The sequence below is a fragment of the Calypte anna genome, chromosome 3, assembly GCF_003957555.1.
Source record: "Calypte anna isolate BGI_N300 chromosome 3, bCalAnn1_v1.p, whole genome shotgun sequence".
NCBI classification, from domain to species: Eukaryota; Metazoa; Chordata; class Aves; order Apodiformes; family Trochilidae; genus Calypte; species Calypte anna.
In genome coordinates this window covers 55,935,148-55,961,207 of record NC_044246.1, presented here as the reverse complement: position 1 = coordinate 55,961,207, position 26,060 = coordinate 55,935,148, and the positions used below count along the sequence as shown (strand labels likewise).

General features: G+C 39.6%; 2 protein-coding genes across 2 annotated transcripts; one reads left to right on the top strand and one right to left on the bottom strand.

Moving 5' to 3' along the window:
* Positions 1–1,038: 1,038 nt before the first annotated feature.
* NMBR (neuromedin B receptor) lies at positions 1,039–14,467 on the bottom strand. Its single transcript, XM_008494096.2, has 3 exons — positions 14,049–14,467; positions 3,775–4,123; positions 1,039–1,451 (listed from the first exon to the last, which is right to left on the bottom strand). The coding sequence occupies exons 1-3, from the start codon at positions 14,462–14,464 to the stop codon at positions 1,050–1,052; spliced, it is 1,167 nt and encodes a 388-aa protein (XP_008492318.1). The 5' UTR covers positions 14,465–14,467; the 3' UTR covers positions 1,039–1,049.
* Positions 14,468–22,280: 7,813 nt separating this feature from the next.
* GJE1 (gap junction protein epsilon 1) lies at positions 22,281–23,945 on the top strand. Its single transcript, XM_030447542.1, has 3 exons — positions 22,281–22,319; positions 22,929–23,111; positions 23,550–23,945. The coding sequence occupies exons 1-3, from the start codon at positions 22,281–22,283 to the stop codon at positions 23,943–23,945; spliced, it is 618 nt and encodes a 205-aa protein (XP_030303402.1).
* Positions 23,946–26,060: the final 2,115 nt, after the last annotated feature.

The following is a 26,060-nucleotide window of genomic DNA, read 5'->3' as shown; positions in this document are numbered from 1 at the left end:
GGTCCCTCAGGCTGGATGATGATTAGTGATCACAGTGTGTCAGGTGTGTTCCTGCAAGGCATCCTTCAGTTTGGTTTTATCTGGCAGTAATCTGAGTTTTGCACTCTGAGACTGCTCTGAGCTGTATGAAGCCTTGCCACAGACACTCTCTGAAAAAGCTGCTTAGAACTTTACCTCTGTGAATGTTTAATCATTCCATTAGACTTTGCATCTTTCTTAGCCATCAACAGATATCAGCAAAATCAGTTAGTAGCAGCAAATATAGAGCAAGTAGACACTCTGAGCCAGTGGCACAATAGACATAACAAATCAGAGAAATTAACTTTCAGACACTGAGTTCTAGAAAACCTGCATGTTTTCACGTTGCACACATTTTTCTTTCAAGATGCTTATCATTAAAAGAATGTAATTTTAACAGAGAAATTTCTGACCTCAACAGCAAATGGAACACTCAGAAAGTAAATTCTCATCTGCATGTCTGCCAAAGTGAAAAAACAAGGCGTATTTAAATGAGGTAAAGATCTGGCACTTAATACTTGAATATTTTTGTTTTTGAAACTGGAATCTATACATTGTGATGGCTCCTTAATTGGTTCAAAAATGCCTACCAATCTTAGTGAATAATGCTTGTACACACAGCACAGCTAAAATCATGTAAAATCTGTTAGAGTAAGACATAAGCTGAGATCAATATTCAGTTAAAAACAAGTTTTTTCAGATCAGAAAATCTATACTTTTGAAAGCAATGTTAGATCAGCCACACCAATATTCACACCATTATTTTGCTTCCTTATATGTTTAAACATATATTAGCATCTCCTTTGAAGTACCATATGAGGTCAGTCAGTTTTGTTTTCTCAATAAAACACACTGATTGCTTCTTTCTAAAAGTATGACCAGGCATGAAATAACCTCAGATGACTCAGGCTCAAACAGATCCTCAGCTCTGAGGACTCAGACAGTCTAAGCATACAAGAGACAAAAGTGAGTTAGAAACTGACAAGAAAAAAGTTCAGATTTGTTCCACAGCCCAAGTCACACCTATTAAATCACAATGACATTTCTTGTTTCAAGTTGTGCCCATTCACTTGTGTCATGCTAGTCACTGTGTTCCTGGTATTGCTTTTCAGAGAGGTCATTTGAATGGCGGAAGAGTTGTGCAGGTAGCTGGCAGATCTCTCTTGCTGAGCTCTCCTCCTGCAGCGAAGCTGGTTGTTGAAATGTCTTCTAAAACTCTCACTGAGAAAATACAGTGCAAAGGGGTTGACACAAGAGTTGCAGAAGCTTAGCACTCGGGCCACTAAGGTAACCACCATATGTCCTGTTGATGGATCAATCTCATTGTAATTAAAAGATCGGTACATGTAGAGCACGTGATTAGGAAACCAGCAGATTGCAAAGAAGCCAACAAAAACCAGAACAATTTTTGCCAGACGTTTCCGAGTTTCCATCTAAAAAAGATTAAAAGAACAGGAATGAACAGCAATGAATATAATTATTCCACATAACTTAATTATAATATGCAGCATTTTGCACAACTATCATACATAAGTCAGGCCAGTAAAGATGTTTCCTTCGGGCCTTCAGAGGCAAAATCACTATTTCTATCTCCTTTACTTTCCTTTCCCATTTTGGGTTTACTTTCAGTGAAAGATCCTAGTTGTTTGTGGTTACAGAAGATTGCTCTCTGTATATGATACATGCAGCAGGAGTGATTCATGACTCAAGTGAACATTGCCTTTTAGCCTGAAAGCACACACCAAAGGATGCCAGGAAACATAACCTTTTCTGATGAGATCACAGCACAAGGCTTGAAGGTTACCTTTAGTAAAAAAGCTATTTAGAAAACATTGGCTTTGTAATGTGGAGACAATGAGAGTCAAATAAAGAGACATTTCTAGGGTGTCAGCTATACAATGCTACTTGCATCCCATTATTTTGCCTCAAATGCCTCAGCTTGCACCTCTTCCCTAGATTTCCTGCATTGCAGAAGCTGAAGCACCTTAATTCCAGGGTAAGTGAGAGGTCTGGTTAGTTTTCAACAATGACATAAAAGAAACGTACCCTATTTGCATCTCCAAAGTATAATTGGATTACAACATACTGAGTATGCTTCAGCCACTGAGAGTGGCTGAGAAGTTGAGAGGAAATGAGCCTACTCAGTGGTTTCAAACTGAGAGGAAGTGAAACTGGCCAGGTAGAAGGCACAAAAAGAGAGACAGAAACTTTCTACATATTTAAGTCTAAAAAATCTAAAGATTATTTTAATATGCCAAGTGCCAAAGTTTTGCAGAGGTAGGAAAGCTTTCTGGCTTTACTCAATTTTCTAACAATTTTAACCTGAAAAAAACGCAAGTGTATTTATTCTAAAAGGGTTTCAAAAACTGTGAAATAAATCTGTAAGTAGTTTTCTTGGCTCCATCTAAACCAAAACCAGTGGGGAATTCACAAAAGATGGGAAAACTCTATCATTACAATTTGTCAGGATTTCCACTCAAGCAGATTGCAATGGCAGACTAAAAGGCACAGAGCTATAGTGTGAAAATTATACTTCTTTGCTACAGCCTAAAGAAATGCGAGTTGATGGCAAAAGTCTGAATTTACTTCTTCTTCATGGGAAATATGTAAGCACACTGGAATTTTCTATTCTTCTGAGCCTCATATATTAACAAAAAGAAGAAAACTAAGTAGAATAGAAAAAAACACATTCTTATTTTGAAAATACATGTGAATTCAGAAATGTGATATAAATTACACATTGTTCCACCCTAAGAGTTCAGCCAAAAGGCTCACTATATTTCACAGGAAAACAAAATAATACATGAAGTGCTAATACATCTGAATTTTTGATAAAGAACAGGCTAGAGTAGAAATGAAATGCTGAGCAAAAAAGGACATGAGGGAATGTGGTCTTTCTTTTTAAAAGAATATATATATTCTATATATGCAAAAAGATTTCAGTGAGTATAAAGGTACTTTCTGACATATTGGCAGAGAAAACCCTTGAAACTATGTATTTGCCATAAGCATTTTTCTCAATCAATACTAATGCTTTTGTAAAGTGGTTGAGGTGCTTTCATTGCAAAAGCAGTTGTTTGTATATAGAGATCTTCTTGCTAATTAATAGCCTCTTGCTACCTTATTGCTTTCTGTGTCTTACAGGGAAGCTGGCTTTGTCCAGCATTTTAAAAATTTTTGTCTCACAGGTATACAGAACCTAAACCTAGTGTTTTATAGCATCAACTGAGAAAAAAAAATAGTTCATGCTCTATGTTCATATTTTCAGCACTTTTTGATCTAAGAAGAATCTTAGATCCCCATAGAAAATTTTCCCTCCCTATGATGGGTTTTTGCATTTCCAAGCACAAGTAAAAAAGGAAGAATTCTCAAAAAGTTTATGTAAGATTTCTTCCCAAAATGGCTGCCTGTATAGATAGGTAAAAGCAGTATTATTAACTACAAAAACATTGTTCCTCAGTAAGAAGACAAGTAATGGTCACAATAGCAACACATACAAATATAGTAATCCTGTTTCTTGTTAGAAATATGTGTTGATGTCACTGAATTTATTCTTTGCTCATATTCATATATGTACTTGGCTTAATACTGCATAATTGTGAAAATTTTCAGATAATCATTGGCTTAGTTCATGCATGTGGAAACTGAATACTCTGCCAAGTCCAACAATTTGGAAGGTTTAGTTGCTGTGCTTTCATTTATAAATGTATACACCACACAAGCACTTCATCAGGGTGTAAAAAGCAAATGGCTTACCTGTCTTCTGGAATGCTCGCTGTATTCTCCAGGGATGTTGTGAGCACTTTTTATCAAACTCTTTGCAATATGATAGTAATAGATACTAATAATGGCAAGAGGAATAAGGAAATACACAAGGAAAATCATCACAGAATGGATCTTGGGGTGCTTATCATCTGTCATGGGGTATGGTATGCATGCTGTGAAAGTGACATTATTCATGTCATTGATGTGTGCCAGTTGGGAGAAAACCACTTCAGGGACTGCTAGGAGCATGGAGATCACCCAGATGGCAATGGCTTTGACACAGGTCCATAGCACTGCACTGGAGGTCTGGATGTCCATGGGATTTACAATCGCTTTGTACCTGAAATCGATCAAAATGCAGATGTCAATTGAAAAGTATATTTCAAATTCAACATGTGCTTCATAAGGCAAATTCAAATTCAATTAAAATAGTGTCTAAGTTGGTTGCAATTTGAAATGTTAATGGGTTTCTACTCTTCCTTCCATCTGTATTCTCTAAATCTCTACCTTCATCCACATATCTAACCAAGAGAGGTGGCAAAAGGAGCCCTGGATGCAACCTGCAGCTGGAGATGCCCATTCTATGCTAGCCTGGTGAAAGTGCAGAAGCAGCCGTGACTCCACTCTTTCACTCCTCAAATCCTCCCAGCAAATTCAAAAACATGCACCCTACCTCTGTACTTTCACCTCACTCCCATATGAGCACATTCATGCTACACTCTGTCTTCTCAGCTCCCACAGGCCAGGACACCACAGCCCACCACAACTTTCCCAATCCCAAAAGTCACCAGCCCCCTGGAAGTGCAGGACAATTATGAGCATCAGCCACCTCTTTTCAGACAAGCAAAAATCACGGCTGTGGAGACTCTTGCCTATCCACCCACCACACAAGACATACTGTCCCAATTGTAATGACATCTTCATAAATTCAGGTAGGAATGACTCCCAATGGCCTGTGCAGAAGTATTAAATTCTTAAAGAAAGTAAATATTTCTACATCACTAGTTGGATGTTCCCTATCTTGTATTTTGGGAAGCTGTCTCATGACATATGATTATATATAAGCCTTTGCAGCATTGATAATTTCATAAGCATTACAGCGCAAACAGGAAGTATTGGGATGAATGAAACACTACAGCAAAGTAAAATAAATGAGCAGCAGTAAACTCAATTCAAAAATTCTTTTATTAAAAAAATTTGTTACAGAAGGTGATACAAAGTGAAAGCTGCCACAAGAAAAGTCAAAATATACTTTGAGAAAAATGTTTCAAGTATACCTTAATATTTTGCCTAGATTTTTAGTTTATTTTAAAAATGTTTATTTTCAAAATTTAAGTAAATTATAGACTCATAGTCAGAGAATCACTATGGCTGCAAAAGACCTTTAAGATTGAGTCCAGTCAGCCCACTACTAAACTATGTGCCTAAGCACCACTTTTATAGTTTTTATTAAAAAAAAAAAATTGAACAAAATATTTTTGTTTGTCTAAGCTGTGGTTATTTGGAAGTCTGTTTTATCTGATATTCTTGGTTTTTTGATTTTTGGTGTGTGGTGTTTTTTTTTGTTTTTTTTTTTTTGCTGCTTCAGGATGGGGATCTTTTTAGTTTAGGTTTGGGACAGGTGAGTTTGTTTGTTAAATTGCAAAAGTTTCAAGAAATGGAAAAGTGATTCTTCTTTAACATCTAAAGAAAAGTTTAACAGGAAGAAGGGAGTCAGGACAGATTTTTATTCCAGATACATAACTTTATTCATGTTAAGGTATTTCTAGCCAGTGGAGATTTCAAAGGGTGAATCAGGTTTTAGGTGCATTACATCATGCTCTGAGGCACTTTTGTTTTTTTCTCTATTAGCTCTACAGTGAGCTTAGAGTGAGAACTGTAACTTATAAGTCTCTACTTCTATCCATGCATGTAAATACATATACATGAATATAAATAAGTAAGGCTATGAATAGGTGTCTAAATACATACCCAGGGTTAGCCTATGGTTAAATATAACACTGCTGCTAAAGGTAATGCTGAGAAATGGAGTTGTGATTGCAAATGCCTTTTATGGCTGAATTGCAGGCCCTGACAGGTACGCCATAACCCCTCAAAATCCTGAGCAGATGTTTGAGAAACTGCAGATAAAAGATGTGTCCCTATACAGCAAGCTGTGAGTTTTCTGTAAAGCAGAAGTGGAAACAGCTATGCCATGAGAATGCCTGGAGCAGAGCTCTGTCTGGGTACTCTAGCAAACTTTTTCCTTGGAGAATATTTGAATCAGTATTGGAGTTCTCTTTATCAGGATTGTGATAAATTGTCTGATCAGTAAATAATTAAAACTAATGGTTATTTTTGTTCATACCCTCTCTAAATTCAGAGAGAGGAATTTTGCTGTGTCTTCACTCTTATAACGGAGTAGAAAATTAAACTCAGTAAAATGTTGATTTATGTTTACCATTTCTTCTAAGACACAATGGGAAAATCCCTCGACACCAAGGCGTAAAGAAATCCTTTTTACTGGAAAGGATAGAAGTTTCTGCACAAAGAATGAGTGCTCTTCAGATCAAACTGTGGCCTTATTATTCAATAATTTGCTTCCTATTGCTGTCTGCCTTGATTTCATTATATAAAGACAGACCTATTTCATTTCATTCAACAGAGGTGACGTCAAGTCTTTCCATCTGCTCATTTCTTTAAAAATTTATATTGCTGGTTAAGAGCTGATCTGGGGATTTTGTGGGGCAGAAGAGAAAATATTGGGTGAAAATTACATTATGTACTGTAGATTTTTTTTTCCTTTCTTTTCCTGTCGCAATCCATCGAAATATTTTCACCACAGCACTGTAACACAAGACAGTGAATGTGTCATAATTCATTGTTTCAGCAGCACTTGGTCAGGTTAATATCTAGATAGGAGACAGAAAATGTGGCACATATTTGTGCCTTGGCATATAAAGCTGTTTCAGCAAATAGCATGCTTTCCCCTGAGCTATGACTGACTCCAAGTTGGAAGGCACTGGAGCAGAGTGCCCTTTTTCACAAAAACATCTGAGTTCAGCCCAAAAAACTTCTTTAATCCTATCAAAATTCTGCTTGCTACTTCAGCTACAAGATGGCACTCTTGCCAGGGATTCAGCCCTCAGCACACAGTCACAGTGCCAACGGGAAGGAAAAGGCACTGAAAGTACTCTATAGAATCTGTCATCTTGTTTATATCTCTGAAAAGATACAGAGTGGAGGCAGGTTACAGATAAAATCAAACATAAACTGAGTGAAATCAGAAATGTTCCCAACATGAACACCCAGCCTCTTCCTTTGTGTAAAACCAGCGCAGGGCTAAAACATAGCACCAACCATTCAAACTACAAAGTTCATATGTTCTATCAATAAAACAACACTTAAATCAGAGTAAAGGGGCAGATTATTTAGTGAAATAAGTAAACATAAGCCATTTTTTCCTTTACTTCACTGGTGAAAAAAAAAAAAAGATAATTATAGGTTGCGATGAAGATCAGGAAATATAAATATGCACTTGGTTTTAATGAAAAGCCTTCATGTAAATTCTGTCTTTGTACATCCTCTATCATTATCAAAGGCACTCTAACCCAGGAAAAACTTTTGTAATGCCTCCTTTCTTTGGAGCTGTGCTTTCTGCCAACAGATACAAGCACACACTTGCCCATTCTGCGGTACTGAAGTTGTTTGTACAGCGCATTTACAAAGCGATCTCCTCCCTTCCATACAGCCCCCAAAAATGATGAAAGAATATCCTCTCACTCAGGAGCTGAATCATGTCTTACAAACTCCACTATAGCTTATCTAGTCCTTACATCTGTGTTCCCACTGGCCTTTGTAAAGGTGTTTCTTAGCTCCCTGTTAGTATGGGAAGCTCTACCCCTGTCTGCTGAGTCCAGGATGCTATTCCCCTCCCACACACTGGACTTCAGAAGAAGCCACTTCATGATTAGTCTTAAACTGTCCCTCCATTGCAGTGCTATCTCTTTTTCTACAGTACTTTTTTGTGACACCCTTCAAGAAGAAAATAAAAATACAAACCAAAAAAACCTAACCAATACTTAGGCAGCCACTGAACTATGATTACAGACTACCATTTTTCATAGTTAGTCACAAGATTTTTGTTCTGTGCTTATGTCTTAAGTGCAGAAAACTGCATTCAACAGTAATGAGCAGCTCAGAGCAGGCTGATAGCTGAATATAATGAGCACTATTTGAAATTAAGACTACCAAACCATGTGTAAAGACAATTAAACTCAATGTCAATGGCATGTGTTCTGTGTCTCTCAGAGGGAAAATCCTAAGAGGAATAAGGGATAGTCCTAAGTGGAAAAAGTTAATCCACTCTATAGAAATACACTCTATTGAGCCAAAAACTACCAATTATATTTAAAAAAAAAAAAGTCTGATTTAGTCTTTTGGATGCTGATTTATTAACCCTAAAAGTAACCAAAATGAAATTTTTCTAAGATAGGTTTGATGTTTTTCTTTTTTTTTTTTCACTGCGTGAAATATATTACCTGTCTGTCCACCAAAGTGTTTTAAAGGAGTTCTTCCTTCTTGTCATTTTCTCTTCCCTTGCTACTTCCTACTCTTGCTGCTCACCTCACATTAGCTAATCATATTTCTTAGAAGCTAGCACAGATCTTGCAATGCTAGCTTACTGCCTGCAATCTGGCTTTTCTGTTCTGCTTGCCTAACCCCATTTACTTATAACAGCACTAGTTAAAAGCACCACTTTTAATTTGTTCAGTTGTTCTCCCAAGATCAATAATAGTAAATTGTTCCACTGACCATTATTCAGAACCATTCATACATGTCAGTATCCCCATTAGATTTATACTTTAGTTGGATAATGGCAAGAGTCACTGATGAACATATTTTTACATATTTTCAGACTGACAAATATGTCCTTACTGTTGCTGTTTCTGCAAGCTTCTACTGTGAAAATGACAGGAGAGGGGAAGGAAACAAATTATCCTTTTTGAGAAGGAAGCTTGATAGATCCACCACTCTGCACATATATAAAAGATATCTATTATTCATTCCCTAACAAATTTATCATCCCAGAAAACATATGAAATCTATTCCTCAGAGCACTGGTAGAGCATATTTAAGCACTGACATTACTTCCAAGGACCCGCTGAACACATACTGGAGGATTCCCATAGTCCAATTTGGATAAGCCCATTGCAATGTAATATATAAGAGAATTGTGTGCCATGTTATGGGAAGAGACAAAAATTAAACTTATAAAGATTTACATTCAGGCCTGCTTGATAAGAATTCAGCTTGGACCTGCTGTTTAGCAGCTATTTCATCTGTCACAGGCACAGGCTTTTACTGAACTGATCAAAGACACAGAAAATAGGAGAAATGGTTTTGTAACAGTTTCTCATGGTCTAGGTTGCAGCATCTGAAAGGCTATCTGATAGAAGACTGTCATTTTCACTAATTGCAGCACAGTTGGCTGCTGCCAGCACAACACAGTCCTTGTATCGATCACTGGCTAGGCTAAGTACCACAGCCATTTCTCACCTCACCATCCTCAGTACTGAGCTGTTCCATATAAGCTGAAGACCACCCACAGACAGGACACATGGAGAAAGAGGGGAGTTTAACAGATGTGAGTGTCTGCATGAAGCTTGAGAAAAATTTGCCCAGTCTGGAAAATTGTTTTGTTACCTGGTAAATCAATTATTTGTTTCACCAATGGTGTCTTTCTGACTTTTTTTTTTTTTTTACTTTTTTTTTTTTTAATACAAAGATGCTATTTCAATTGCAGTTGCTCCAGTGTTCAGCTTCACTGTCTTCATTAGAGTGCATCAAGACTGTATGTGAGCTAACACATTTAAACCTTTCATTAGAATATTCAACCTAGAAAAAATTAGAATCAAATTTAATCTTATTTCTAGAGATCATATAAAAATTTAAGCATAAAAGACAGCCAAAGAAAAAAGGAAATTCCAGGTGGACAAATTTAAAGTTGTTTTAATTTATTCCTTAAAGTCTATTCATCCCATGCCCCTTGGCATTTTGTGGGTACAATAGTTTTCATCAGCATGCACAACAATGCAACACTGGTCAGAGGTGAATACTGCAGCACTAATCTTTAATCCACTGTCCCCACTTCTCCAGCCACCTCTTCACACTGTACTTTATCCATCCCTCTAGCTCTGAAAGGCATTGTGGAAACATCTGTCTGTATTTGTGCTCCACTTCCTTACCTTAGAGTCCTTCCCAAGTACAAAATGGCAACATCTTCATGATAAGAAGAGGGTGAGGAGCCCCATGGGTCCAGTTTACACTCAGGGCTAACTACTCAGGGCTACTACTACTACATGGCCCAGGGACGATGTAGATTGGAAAGACACTCCCTGGAGCTGTGAACAAGTTCGTGGGATGGCTCAAGTCAGACATAATTGAAGTCAGGTTCATCTCTGGCTTCTGTCCTTGTTGCAGTGAGAAGATGCTGTCACACATTTTCTTCATGTGTGCCATGCTGCAGTCCCTCTGCCTACACGTCTCTCTCACCGCTTTATTTTTACTTTCCTTGGTGTGGTCTTGGGATACTCTCATCAATATCCATTAGCCTGGCCAAAGCTGCAGCCTATGTCCCCTGTAGAAACAAGCCTGACAGGACACTCATTTAGTTCCTTGTCCTGCCCTACCTCTAGAAAGTGCTCCTCTAGCCACCACACACCAGCTCTGTGTGCACTTTCAGGGTGTGCTGAGAGCTATTGGGAGTGTTCTTTCCTGTGGTCCCTTTGGTTGCCTTTTTTTTTTCTGTTGCTGTTGTTTGTTTGTACATTTTTGTCCCTCAGCCCCCCTCCTTTTTTCCATTTGTCATCCACTGTAATTGCTATAGGGTTTGACCCATAACAGAAACAGTGCTCATGTTGTCACACTGCAAGAGCATCTGGTTTGCAGCTGGGTACTTCAAGCACTTAGGACATGGTTCCATATGTGATTCCCTATGTAAATCGCCTTGCCTTTCAGAATGAAAACTAACATTTTAAAAGCCTCTTTCTGTAATATACCCTCTATTTTTTCTTGTTTTGTTTGTGTTTGTTGTTTTTTTTTTTAAACCAGAGAAATATCAAGGTTTCTAGAGATAGAGTGGTGTCTCCACAATAGAGGAAAATCAACAGAAACAGTAGCTAGGAGGGGAAGGAGTGCTGTCCCTTCACATCTCCTGTGTGGCACTGAGAGAGGATGACTGGCTCAGCAGCAATGCTCCTGTGTTTCCTTCTACACGCCAGAGGAGAGGGAGAACACACCCCCTTCTGATGCCAACACACTGAACTGCCAGTGCCACCATTGAATCATCTCTGCTCCCACCATCCCCACGATTGCTGCTGACCTCCCAGTCCCCTCTGCCTCAAAATGCATGGGGCTGCAACAGGGCATCACTTCCCCCCCCGCCAACCAAACCCACCAGAGCCTTAGGGCAGGAAGGACTGTTTGGTGGGACCAGCTGCTATTCCTGGGATGGGGATGGTCAAGATTGGCCAGATCTGCTCTGTGATGCCAATTTCAGTCCACAAGTCTGCTCTAGGGGAGTGTGGGAAGCACTGTTATCAAATACATATCCTGTTTGTATATTTAAAAAATCAAAACCCCAATAATCTCAGTACTAAATAACAAGGCTTCCAGATAGAAGGCGCATATTTGTCACACTGAAAGCACTAATGATGATGAGAGAGACTTCTGTGGCAAAAAGCCATATGAAATACAGCAACTGTAGAAAAGATGTATGTGTAGTGAATACTACTTTTTCCTTCCTGTAACTTCAGTTTGTAAGTAATGATCATTTAGAGTTTATTGCTTCTGTAATCATTGCTAAATGCCATCACATACACGTAATTTGCCACGAAAATTTCCACATAAACAGTAAAATGCTAATTACACTGTGGAAACAAAGACAACCTCCTTTTTTTTTCTGATTCACACAAACACACTGTAAAGAGTTTTATAAATCTGTTCCTTAGTGATATCCTAGTATCTGGAGTTCTATTCAGTCCTGTTATCATAGGGAGTAAAAACAGGAAAGGCTTTAAGGATCGTATATTAAAACATACTTTAAGCTTTACCTCTAAAAGAAAGGGTCACTGCAAAGACATTTTATACCAGACCAAATAAGAACTGGATTATATTGGAGCTTTTTTAGAGATATTACCACTTCCAAACTGCTAACATCCCATGTTAGATTTTCTTATCTGAAGATAACCAAGCCTGTCCACAGCCAGGCCTTGCCTCCTCATCACCTCTTAGGTGCAGGATGCTGACACCACCTCTCAAGTGCTGACATATTTACCTATACAGTTTCCCCATAACCAAATCTAGTCTAGATGACAGATGTTAGGATCTGGCTATGAATGACAGTGACAAATAACCCTCTGTACCAGTGCCTCCACTTTAGTCCAACACAAGTGTCTGTCGTACAATAAGTAGACCTGACTCCAACCCATACCCAGCTGAGTACAGCCAGCTTCGCTCCCTGGGAGATAAAATACTGGTCTCTGAAGTCAGTGTCTGATCTTCTGACTGAAAAAAATGGTTTTTATTCTCAGTAACTGAAAGTATAAATGCAGGGGTTAAAGAAACAGTTGTTAAATCCTTGCTATAGTTTCTGGTATTTATATATATTATGGACTCTGAAATGCTGGAGGAAAGTAGCTATTATATGTAGCAGCTTACAGTCACAGCAAAACCATCTGTAGCTGTTTCCCAGGATGTATAATTCTAAATGCATTCAGTGTAAACAGATTCAGCATTCTTGTGTCTCGAGTGATATTAAAAGGATGATATAAAATTATATGGAAAAAGCAAACAATTAATGCTCTAATAACTTCTTCAGTTTCAAATAAGATACCACAATCATAATTTTAAACAATAGAAATGGAAAAGGAAGAAAACTTCAAGGTTTTCTTGGCTCTCCATGGACAGTTTTCAACATACTGTTTAAATGAGGTAATCAGAGAGTTAGAAGTGTTTACTGTATGGTATATTTTGCAAGTTCTTAAAAAATATAATCCATTTTCACAAGTTACAAAGTCTTCATACACAAGTATTTTAAGTCCTGATTCAAATACCACTGAAAATGATGGCCACTGAAGACTGCCCTCAGGTGTAATCAAGCAATTTACTGAATTGGCTAAAACAACAAAAAGCTAAAAATCACAATTATACTCTATTAAAAGAAAAAGGATTAAGGGTTTTAAAGAAACATCACTGGAAGTGTGAATATAAATGACTGAACTCAAGACTACATCATGCAATAATGTAATGCGTTGGTTCAGTTTAAAACCCAGCAAAAGAAAATGGGGTAATTCCAACAGAGAAAGAATTAAAAATTTTAATTTCTGGCTAAAATAATTGCTTGGATAAGGGAAGAAAGATAATTTAATTTAATTTAAGGTTGCCAATTACACTGGGGGATTTTGTCTATCAGAGTTTGAAGCACAGTCCAGCAATGACTCGGTTACTATAAATCCCTTAAGTACCCATTTATAGTAATTGAGAGGGAAAATCTGGGGTCCTGGTCTTTGTTTCTTCTGAGCTTGACAAGTACTGGAGATGGAAGTGTTACTTTCTGGTATGTTGGGGGGAGGGGGTACGTTTTTTTTTCCTTTTTTTTTTTTTTTTTTTTTTTTTGTAAGTTCAGAAGAAGCTAAAACAGAACCTTAAACAGAAGTCTAAGGTTGACAGTTACAACAAAGCAGTTTGGTTTCTCCAGATTCCCAGAGGCTGAACTAGTTCTGGCAGTCACTTCTGGTAACTTGTTCTTCTATTAGGGCTCAAACACACACACACACACTCACACTTTCTCAGCAGAAAGAAACAAATGGATTAAAAATAACTATGCGCTTGACTTGATTTAAGCTGCTCACTGCCTGTTGACATATCACTGTGACTTGGCATGGGTCAGATGTAGTGTCTGAAACTCTGATGAATAAGATTGCAGTACATGGGATGTTAAAGAACCATCTCAGAGGTGCAGAAGACAGAACTAAACCCAGTTGTCACATTTGGCACCCTGGAGGCCCAAGCACACCCATTTTCAGAAACCCTTTAGCTTCAGTTAGTATCAGACTTGCCCTGAGTCAGTGAGGGAAGCACAAGCAATGAGCACCTCAGAAGTTGCAATGAGGTGATTGCAAACCAGGGATACATTTTCAGAGATGATTAACCTTTCATGCCAGGTTTGACAACCCTTAGCCTAAGCTGCAAAGAGCCAAGAAGGGGGAGAACAGCTTTCCTACCTGTCAGCACTGAGGACAGTAAGGGTGAAGACGGAGACACCAACGGAGGTGAGCTGGATGGCAGGTATGAGCTTGCATCCCACCTCCCCAAAGAGCCACTCCTCAGAGAAATACCGGGAGGCATCCACAGGCACACAGGTCACTAGGAGCAGCAGATCACCAGCAGCAAGGCTAGAGATGAAGATGTTGGGCACACTCCTCATGGCACTGTTGGATATGAAGATCTTCATGAGGGTGATGTTGCCCAGCAAGCCCACAGTAATGATGAGCAGGTAAAGAGAAGGGATCACGCAGCGGACGATGAACATGGCTGTGTCCTGCACCGAGGGCAGCGGGGCTGTGGCTGTCACCAGCCGGGCACTCCCATTCACCCCGAGGGGCATTGCAATGAGCTCGAACTGCAGCTCTGGTTCCATCCTCCAGCTTCAGGCGGACCGGAGGTCTCCAGCGTGAAGTGCAGTGGGAACCACTGCAAACCTTCACCTCTCTGTAAGTCAGCGAACTTTCTCCCCTTTCTTTCCTGTCTCTCTTCTTTTCCTTTTTTCTCTGCCGAGTTTTCTCCCTTCCGAAATGCAGAGGAAGCACTGCCCGCCGGCGCAGTGGCGGGGGGAGGTAGAATGAAGAATCCCGTGCCGGTCCCCCTCAGCTCTTTGGACGAGCCCTCAGCCCCGGGACAGAACCTGCCATCAGGACGGCAACCCGCCATGTACCCCGGGACCACCCTCGGGCTCTGCCTCCGCGGAGCCGTCCCCCGCCTCCCCTCCGCCCTGCGCCGCACCCGCCGGGGCCTCAGCGACCGCCGGGCGCTGTCGGGGGCCGGGGCCGCACTGCCGCGGAGCCTCCGGCGCTGTCCAGCCGCTCCGGTGCTGCCTGAGTCCGGTCCGGCGGCGAGGCGCAGACGAAGCCCGGTCCGTCCGCTTCAGGTCCCGTTTATTTATACCTGGTGCTGGGAGGAGCCGCCCCGCCTCTAGTCCGGCGAGCGCTTCTGTCCTCGCCTCAGCCCCGAGACGCCGAAGCGGGGGCACGGAGCCGTCCCGCGGTGTCCCGGACGCTGAGCGCTGTGGGGAATGACGTGGAAGCAGTGGAGGGAGAGAAGGAAAGAAGGGTCTTTTCCTCCCGACGCTGCCCTGCACAAGCAGTTTCTCCCCCACCTCCCGGGAGGAGCTGCCCAGCAAACCCGAGAGCTGTCCGCCACGTCGGGCGGAAGGCGGGATCGCCTCCGCTAAACCCTTCCTCCATCAGCAGCTTTGAAATAGAGTCAAGGGGATCGAGGGACTTGGAGATGAAGAGATTTTTATTGCTGTCATTCAGATGTGGGTTCTGAATGGAACCTACTCAAAGACATCAGCTGCTTTTAAAGTTTCAGGGTTTGACTTGAAAAGTTGCATTTCACATTATTCTTGACTATGAAAATGGTGACAGGTGATGTTTTTTTATCCATGACTTACTATGCAGTTGGTATAATACAGTGGAGAATAAATGCTGTTTGCCTCTTAGAAGTGTAGCTTCTGACCCTAGTAATTTTTGCTTTTAGTGAGGTAGTATCTACTACTTCCTAGTGTTTGCACATGTATAGACTTTCCAAACAGCTTCATCAGTTTCCAGCAGAAGTTGTGAATGTAAGCAGAGCAAATATGCTGACAAACAGACAGACCAACTGGAGCTAAGATAAAGCTAAGGTAGAGAAATGACAGCATTTGCCAGTAACTTTCTCTGCAGACTGATTCTTTCACTTCCTCTTCTCAAAAAGAAAGATGTATGAGCTTCTATTATTAAAATTGTTTTAAAATGGAAACCCTATAGATTTATGAAAGGTATATGGAGAAAGCAAATGAATGCACGGAGGACTTGCTGCAGTGGAAGAAAGAGTTTTACCACTGAAATACCAGAAGAAAGGCATGTCACATGGCCAGTAATACAGAGCAATGGCATGCTGTCCAGTGTAGGAACTAAATTTAAAACTTATATTTACTTTAAGTAAATGTACTTTAATTCTTAAATTGCCATGCCTTAAATAACCTTTTACTAAGATTATCATACATAAAGTATTATGCTTCTTAAAAGTTACACCTCTCTGTGTCTATTGATTGATCTTTATGACTCTTTCCTCTTCCCTGATTTTATGAATGTGTTACAGTCTCATGTAAATTGCTGATTCATATAATGCTGATTAATTTATTAGAAAACCCAGCCAGTGCTCATCCTCAGAAATGATCAAACTAGAGACATCACCTTTACCACAGGACAGCTGATAGGACTCATCACAGAGCTCCTCTGGAAGGGATTCTTGCTACTGACCAAGGTTCCTCCCCCTCTGAGACAGCCTTACTGTCAGCTTGGATATTTATCACAATTCAACTTTGCTGGATGTACACAAACTTTTCTAGGACCATCAGTATTCAGGTTTCTGCAAGCAGACTGGATCAGTCTTTCAGTTCCCATTGTCTGGATCAAATATGTGCCTTTGACACTTCAGTCTCTGAGTATGGTCCTTTTAGACCTTTCACATTTTTTCTTTTTTTCTTTTTCTTTTTCTTTTTGTGAATGGGTTTGTATTTGAACAATCAGTATGATACCCATTTGAAGAATAGTTTAAAGTCAACATGTCTTTAGTATTGATTAACCTGAGACATCAAGAAGCTGAGTCTTTTTGCATTAGTATCAACTGAAGAGCACTTTAAAAGCTTCTAACAGTGGCATAAACTTCATGCAATGTTGCACTGAGAAAGGTGGGATCACTTGTTTTTTGTTGCACAACACCACCATTCACATTGCTGCCCTCCAGGGGAATTTCTTCTAGCCCAATAATTTTACCTGTCCTTCAGTCCAAAGGATGGAATTCCTATGGCTGAGGAATAAGAAACATATTCAGTGGAAATTTATGTTCCTGATTTTTGTCATTACTTGGTTTTATTTACTCTGTATTTTCAGAACTCCAAACAGCAAGGAAATAAGCTTTGGAAGCTGTGAGTGCCTCCAGCTCAAAGGAAGCAAAAAATCAGATTATGCTTCTAATGCCATTCTACAGGTGTCTATGTAAAGACAACGGAAGTGGAAGATTCACAGATCCTGACTCAAGCCATCTGTAATTCAGATGCTCACATACAAACTGGTTGTCATTCTCTGTTCAAACAAAAGGATCCATCTGACTCTTTGGATGGTATTTCAGATTATACCTTATTGAAAATCTCATCATGCAGCTGTTGAGCTGCACTTATCACAGGAGCAAAGGAGACAGTGCCACAGGTAAGCCCCCTAAGTGGGAAATAAACTGTGCAGAAGCTGAAATAATCCTGTGCAGATGAAACATATCTGAGAGTGCAACACTGCAGAGCAGGGACTGCAACGACTCAGAAAGGTGGGAGGCAAAGCCACTTCATCAGTAATTGCCAAATGCAGAGATGTCAGAACAGTCCCTGTAGGAATGAGGAACTCCATGCATCTCACAAACGCCCTCTGCCGAGAGCTGCTTCCAGCTGGGAGAAGAGACCTTCTGCTCCTTTGTGCATCTCCAGGCACTTGGCATTTCCAGGGCTAACTAAAGGTTTGCCCATGACAACAGACTTTGTGTAGTCCCATGAAGTCTAAGTTGTATCTGCCAACAAATCTACCTGCAGTAAGTAGCCTTTAATTACGTATGCATGCCTACAAACTAAATAAACACTGTATTCAAACATAAACCTGAAAGTGATCATGTCTGAAGGCCTGATCATCAATCATTCATAAAAAGAAACAAGGCACCCAAAAAGGAACAACTACTATTGGATTTTATAATACTGAGGATTAGGAAAATGGTCTAATCACACATCAAACCAGCAGATACAGCTGGAAAAAGCAGACAAAGATTAGAGCAGAAAGTGACTTCTCCCAGGGAGTTAGATGAACAATAACTTAAAGTAAGTCATGTATTCTTTCTTGTTACTTGAATACAGGTTTTCTTAATTTGGTGGAGATGTTTTTATGGGGCAAACATCCATTACGTTTCAGCTTCTTGAGTAAGAAGCTCTATTCAAAGGACAAGAGAATACAGAAACAGATTGCTTCCTCTGTTCTGAGGTTTCAGAATGCACAAGGGGGTTTGCTACTGATACTATGTGGGTGGCTGGAGAAGGGTCCAAGAAGCATCTGGAAAGAATAAGGGATGGAAACAAGGACTCTGTACCTGGGTATAAGGCTCTCCATATTGTAGAGACTTGAAGACGGACAGACATCTAAGGCTTCTAAGGCTACATCTCTAAGGCCAGACCTCAAATTCTTAGATTAGGTATCTCAACATCAAACCTTTGTGACCGACCCTTTGACTAGTTAAAGAGCACTGAAAGTTAATCACTGTAGACAATGCCAGTGCATTACCTAGGAGAAATTAATAAGAGAAAAATTACTCTAAAAAGAATTGTTGTGGTCTTGAGTAGAGAATGTCACAAGTGTCATAAACTAGCAAACTAGATATGTTCAAAAGAGAAATGCTGAGTTCAGCTACCATTGCTCAGGGATAAGATCTAAGAAGCAGCTAATAGAAAAGATGTCAGATGTGTACATGCAGCCCCTTTCTCTTCAAGAATCCAGATAACAGAAGTAGCTACACTCTCTGGTCAGAGCTGAGCTGTGTCTACCAGCAGCACTATGTGCTCAGAGCACTAGGCTGCAAGTAGGAGTAGTTTATGGCTTCCCAAGCCTCGCAAAGCTGCAGAAAAAACTAATATGGAAATTCCTCTTTATTAAGCCTGCATGACTGGCCACAGTGACAGCAGAAAACTAGAGTGATTCATCATGCTTATTTCTTAATTTCTCAAAATACACTTTTTTAGATCAGAAAGGCTTTGCATTAATTTTAAAAAAGCGGTGAAGAAAGTTTTACATGGAACACATCTCCCCAGTCCTAGCACCATGTTTAAAGCCCAAACTCCTGTGCAATAAGCCCAGGCTTTCTTTAGTCCAGCCTTCTCAACTCCCAGACTTTGCATCCTGCTCACTACACTTCATGCTAAACATAAACCAGCAGGCTGTCAGGAGGATCTGAGGAAGCCACCTGCCTCCTAAGCCTCCTAACCTAGCTGAAGGTGAGGCAACCTGCGTCTCAGGAGCACATTGCAGTGGAGGCACCACTCTGCAGTTAGCAGAGGCCTCCACTAGGTCAGTGTGGAGAAGCCTGCAAACCAAAAGAGAAATTCAACTACTTTCATCACTAGGTAAAGCTAGAAAGCTGGCAGAAGAGGCTGTTCTTTAAAATTTAGGAATGCAAGCTCTCTTTCATCAGGTAAAAACTTACCTTATTGATACCAGTTCATTTTTTGTTCCTTTTTATTTTGTGCCATTTCCATGGTGACGTTTTTTTCACAGCACAAGGAGAAGAGGGGCCACTGCATTTAACTGCACTATGAAAGCAGTGAACTGGGTGCCTAATGTTAAACTTGCAGATCATTCTTCTAAGAGCAAGGGGAGCTTTATGCATGCATTTAATTTCCATTTGTTTAACTGCAATTATTCAATAGGACTTCAACTCATTAAAAGGTGAAAGAGCACACTGCTGAGCTTCAACCTTGGGCTGAAAACTAGGCTTAGAATTCGCTTAGAAATAAGTGTGATATCATCTCCCCATTTGTACATGACAGACAACCAAGACATCCCCTCCTGCAGATTCAAAACAAATTATTTTCTGCCAACAAAGTCATAAGGAATGGCTCGAGTTGCCTTAGCAGATTGCATTCATCAGGACTGTACAATGCCTGCTTACTCTACTCTCATCTTGAGCCATCCTCTTAATGTGGTGTTACGAAGCACATTATTGAACACACATGAAAAAAAGGAAAAACATTGCTATTAGTTCCTCCTAGTGTGAAGATAATGGGCTTCCTGTGCTTCAGATCACGTGGCACTTATTGAGCCACTTCAAAGAAACCAACAGTTTTATTGTGGGCCCATTCGTCATGTTCAGCAGGGCTTGAGTGCAGAGACCCATGGGGTTTGTATTTGGTTTATTTGGCAACCCCTCTAGAATTCATGTTTTTATTTCAAAGAAGCTTTATTACTTATGTGTTCCCAGAACTAATATAGAGCATTGTCAGGTAAGTTTTTTAGCATCTTTATTACAGAACAGAACTTCAAATTTCCATGTTACTGGTGTAATACAAAGAATTATTTGATTGTCTTAGATTAGATGATTCAAGTCGGATAACTATATTATCACCACCCAGCAATAAAAAGATACAAAGTAACATTTGTATAGTGCAGATTTTTACCCAAAATGCGTTCTTAAATATTATTTCTTTTTATAATGAAATCAAATGCTTCCTGACCAAACTTAAAGATTATTGTGGGTTTACATTCATTGGTTAATGTTAAAATAATGGCTACTATACTAAGAATAGTAAAAAGCATTGAAAATTTTTTCTCAGGTTAGAAACTAGGTTAGTTTCTAACCCATCAACCCATTGTTGATTTTTTTAAACATTTCTGCTTAAAAAGATTGTAAGAAATACCAATATAAGTATTCTTTGAAGTACATTCAACACTAGGTTTCCAATAACAGTTAAGATTTTAAAGGAATTAAATGATTAAAATATTACTGGCATTAAACTTCTGTTCAGCATGATGAGATAATTTAGTAATTTTCTAGTATTGTAGAAGTATTAAAATTCTTTTGTATTAAAATTAAGCTCCATATGCATCACGAGCAGAAGACAAAAAATTCACTGTAATCACAATTATTTCATTGTTATGAAGGTTAGGCACACACCATGAAAACAACAGCATTTTATTGCAGATCTTATACCACTATGAGGTATTGCTTTTAGCTCTGTCAGTATATATACAAATATTCTCTCTACACAATAGAGCAGCAGATTGCATTAAAAAAGTTTAGAAACCCCATCTCAGTGCTACTAATGCAACACCTTTAAGAGTACTTCAGCAGACAGACATTTAATTAACAGCCTGAAAAAGGAGCTGCAGTAAATAATACACACTTAATGAAGTGTTTTTCACCTTCTGCACCTGCTACTTCAGCAGATGCTGGGCAGCTTCCCCTTCAAAAGTTGTTCTGGAATCTTACAGCAGTTATGCTAACTATGTCATTAGTACAGTCATTGTCATATCTTTTAGAGCCACAGCAGCCAAATCCAGACATAAAAATGAACCCTGATTCTCTTCTCCTGTCTATTTCCATGCCTGCTAATACAATCACAGAGCAGGCAACTCTTGGTTACATCTACCTGAAATCACCCTGCAGATGAGAGGCTCTTTCATGAGTTTAGAGGCACAGGAGTAAATGTCACTCTTGGATTTGGTGTAGTTTTTACTTTCCTGTGCTTTTTTTTTTTTTACTTTTTTTTCTTTTTTTTCTTTTTTCTTTTTTTTTTTTTTTTTTACTTTTCCTGTACTTTTCCTCTTCAGAATGCTGAATAAACTACTGTGAATAAGCAACTTAATTTTAAGATGCATCTTACTCTCTTCTGCTTTCCCATCTCTATCCATTCTCTCTCCACCTCCTCATAAAACTCCCTCTTAGCTCAAACTAAGATATTGAGGTATGTCCCTGTGTTTCACTCTGCACTTCTTCAACACCAGCAGTGTCTGGTGCACTCACAGCCCTTTTGAAGTTCTCTCAACTGTCCATATGCAGTAGGCTGACAAATTACTAAAAGCAAGTATTGCCATTAGTTATTTGCTGTAATATTGGAGGTGTTAATATTACTTTATTCAGTTTTGTTATTTATTTAAACTCAGAATCTTGTACCTACAGCCTCCAAGTAGGGTTGCATCCTTACTCTTTATTCGACTTTCAAGTTATTAAGCTCCAGATAGTGTACATCGAAGGTGACAGCAGCCCAGGAAGCTGCAAGAGTGTTGAGTGCCCCAAGAGTAAGTGCAGCGTTGGGGCTGCTACTGCTGCCCAGTCCCTGGCTGGAGCCTAGAACCGGGAGCAAGGCCGGACCTGGGACGGCGACGGGCCCCGGTCCCGGTGTGGGGTAACAGTCGGTGCTGCAGGTACCCCGAGGCAGGGGAGATGCCGGCGAAGGGCAGCGGGGCAGGGGAGAGCCCGGTAGCGGCTGCCGGCGCTGCTGACGGTGCTGAGCGGGGATTACCGTCCGGCTCCGGCTGGACCCGATTTTGCTGCGCCCGCTGCCTGCTGCCCCAGAGCCGGGGCCCGCCCGGGGGCACAGGGCGGAGCGAACCCGGGTCCGGGCGTTTGGCTCCGGCCTCCACTGCCCGCGCAGGGCGCTTGACCCAGACATGTCCCCCAACTACATGCGGAGCTTCTCGGAGGGATGTGTGAGTACGGTGGGGAGGACTTGGGGCCCGGAGAGGGGTAACGGGGGTTCTGGACCCAAAGCACCAGGGAGCCGCGTTGCCCCATCACCCAGCAGCGGTGCTGGATGCCGTCCCCCAGCGGCTGGGCTACCCGGGCGGGACCCGCCACCCACCCCAATGGGCCTGCCTGGGTGCTAGAAATGCCTCTTTGGGGAAGTTGTAATTCAATTTGCGAGAATGAGTATCATTAAGTTTGATGGTGGCACGGAGGTCCTTATTTTGGCATCACCTGACATCGCGTAAATTGATAAAATAGCAAAACAAATGGACTTTTCTTTCGGTCGAAGCTCAGCTCCATCTGGTGCATTCTGCAACAGCAGCATGCAGATAAATGCAGCGAAACAAATTAACTAGTAACTGCCAGACGAATGTTTTTATAAAATTGTTAGCAACAATAAAGTGTTCTAAGCCAATATTTTGTTAGAAAGCTACTGCAGCCTACACAGACAAGCTCCTTTTTAAACAGGTAGAATAAAATAAATATTTTGGATAATGAAAAAGAAGAAGTAGGCCTCCAACAATAACGCTGTTCATTTTTATTTTCATGTTGAATAACCCTGTGATTTACAGCTCAGGCCACCGACGGTAATTGGCCAATTCCACACTCTTTTCTTTGGCTCAGTCCGTATGTTTTTCCTTGGCGTTTTGGGTTTTGCTGTTTATGGAAACGAGGCCTTGCATTTCAGCTGTGACCCAGACAAGAGAGAGGTTAATCTTTTCTGCTACAACCAGTTCAGGCCTATAACTCCTCAGGTAATTTTATTTTATTTTATTTTATTTTATTTTATTTTATTTTATTTTATTTTATTTTATTTTATTTATTTTATTATTGTAGAAATCCAATGTAGAGAAAATAAACTGCAAAAATGAAGCATAACTGTTCCATATAAGAGGTAGCAACTCATTGAACTTATTATCACTTAGCTTTTTCATGAGTATTTTCTTTTTAATAATCTTTTATCTGTGACTAAATATGGAACTGTGTTTTCTATCCTTCCTAAGAACAACCCTCATGTTTCAGAAAGGAACTGAGCTTTTAAAAGTAAAATGTAATAGTGGTTTTTGCTTTCTCATGTAAGTGTTTATAAATTTGATATATGTAAAAACAGACAAAATGTTCAATATGAGCACATTTTAGCTGTCTCAATGCAGTTGTAAATGACCCGGCAACTATGTTTCTGCTACACTTAGGTATTCTGGGCACTACAGCTGGTGATTGTTCTGGTACCTGGAGCATTTTTTCACCTTTATGCTGCATGTAAGAGCATCAAACAGGAAGATATCCTCCAAAAGTCACTCTATAGTGTTTTTTATATCTTCTCTGTACTCTTAAGGATTATCCTTGAGGCTGTGGCTTTTTGGCTGCAGATTCAGCTTTTTGGTTTCAAAGTGAATGCAATCTACATTTGTGATGTAGGAGCACTTGAAAAAAAGTTTAACATTACCCGGTGCATGGTGCCAGAGCACTTTGAAAAGACAATTTTTCTTATTGCAATGTACACGTTTACTGTTATTACAGTGGTCTTGTGTGTTGCTGAAATTTTTGAGATCTCATGTAGAAGGCTAGGTTTCTTTAAAAATCAGTGATGTTAATCACTTCTAGTCATTTACCACCCTGTCCATCTGCCATTTTGTAACAAGTGATTTCAAGCTGTGTAACAAGTGATTTCAACTTCTCCTATCCTCCATGCAGTGTTGCAGAAGAGAACCACACTCATGATTATGACTTAGTTTTAAGAGGTTTAGAAGTGTCAAAAGACAATCTCAGAGAAAAGCCTTTTCTGGGTCCAGTCATGCCTTGATTTCAGTGAGAGTTTTGCTTGTGTGTGACTATAGAATTGTCCCCCAGAACTTTTTGCTGTGTGTATCACATCAAACTTCCTATTGCTCTGACTGCTTTTGCTAGAATGACAATTAAATGACAATTAAAAAATCTGAATACTAAAATTTCAGGCAGTAAATGTATTTGAATAGGTTAGATTTTAAACTCTGTATAGGTATCAGATGTTTTGGTGTGCCAGTTTCTTCTTGAGGACAAATAGACTTCTTGAACTTAGAAGTAATTTCATTCCATGTGCAGAAGTGAGATATGAGGGGGAAGGGTGGGGTGCAAAAAGATTTCAGAATGGGAAAGAAAGGAAGAAGTTTCCTGCCTATAAAATAAGGACAAACATAAACCATAAAAATTAGGTATTTTCTACTTGTTTTTCAAATATTCTGAATTCTAGGGAAAAAAGGGTGGTTTCTTAACCTTTCATCATTTTTTACCGTAATTAAACAATTCCTGTTCTGAATCTCAGTAAGACAAGTGAAACACTACTTAATAGTGATCCAGGAACCAGCAAAGTCCAAAGGAATCTGTCAGAATCTTTAGAAACACTTTGAGGCCTGTAACACTGAAATGAAGAGCATCTCTGCTGCTTTAATTAAGTTTAACTTTTGTGGAAAAAAAATTGTAAAAAAACCCTGAGATCCCAGTAACAGTGTTTGGGTCTTTTCAGGCAGATTTGGAGAATTCTGGAAAATTTACTGCAAAATCGTTTAGCACCAACAGCTGGTTAAGCAGTCCTAAACAATGTCATGTTATAATAAGCTTGTAATCTACACTCCCAAAAGGAGTCCTTGTTACGTAAATGGAATTGCATGATTTAGGTGTCATGGTTTTGATTGAATCTGGGACATCTAGATCAGCAAGGCTCACAACTAGCTGTGTGATTTTCTTTAGTATGCTGATCAAGAACAAGATGATAAATTTCAAAACACTCGCTGCATAAAAGTATTAAAGTTGTGTTATTTTTTTCCCTATGGAAATAAGTTATATGTTGTCTTAAAGACATGTCCGGTCAACACTACCAGATTTGTGCAATATTAAAATACTTACTTGATATTTGCAAGCATAACAAGTGGAATAAGAATCACTGTGCTAACTTCTTGTTTGCCTAATATGCCACGGACTTTGGTTAATACATGCTTTATTTTTTTGCCATATTCATTGGTATCCATCTGGAATTATTCTTTGCAATTTAAACTTATAATCTCAGGAAAAAAAATCTTTATATTTATAAATAAAATACAATATATGCGCTACTACTAAAGAGAATTTATGTACGTGTGCTTGGTACAGTTGTGACCAACTTAATCACACTTAATCACATACTTGTATAATAATAAAGTAAGTACATCACAATCTTGTAAGTATTTTCTCTAGTGCTTATTCTTTCCATTGCTTGCTCTTCTTCTTCTTCTGAGATTTCAAAACCTCTCAGAAAGGTTAGAGGAATTCCAAAGCCACTAGCCCCTCAAGGGGTCTTCCCTTTTACCATCAAGAGACAGGACTGGCACAGGACTGCCTGAGGACCTTGACAAGGTTTCTAGGAGGTGGATGACCACGGATCACCATGCCCTTTCCCACGGTTGTCAAAATCTGAAACAGGTAAAAAATGTTCTTTTTCCAAATCAGATACAACACAGATTATTTTTTTTTCTGCATTTCCTGTTAAGATTGTCAAAATCCTCATTTTCAGTTTTTCATTTAAAAATTATGTTCATTATTGGCTTTTAGTGCACATTTTTTTTTATCTGACTGATTTCATCATTAGTCTCTGGAACATGCTGATGGAGATATATCCATGTAAAGAAACTGTTTCCCCACGGTTGTTAACCATTTTCTTTCCTATATTTGCCATTTTTTTTTCCCTGGCA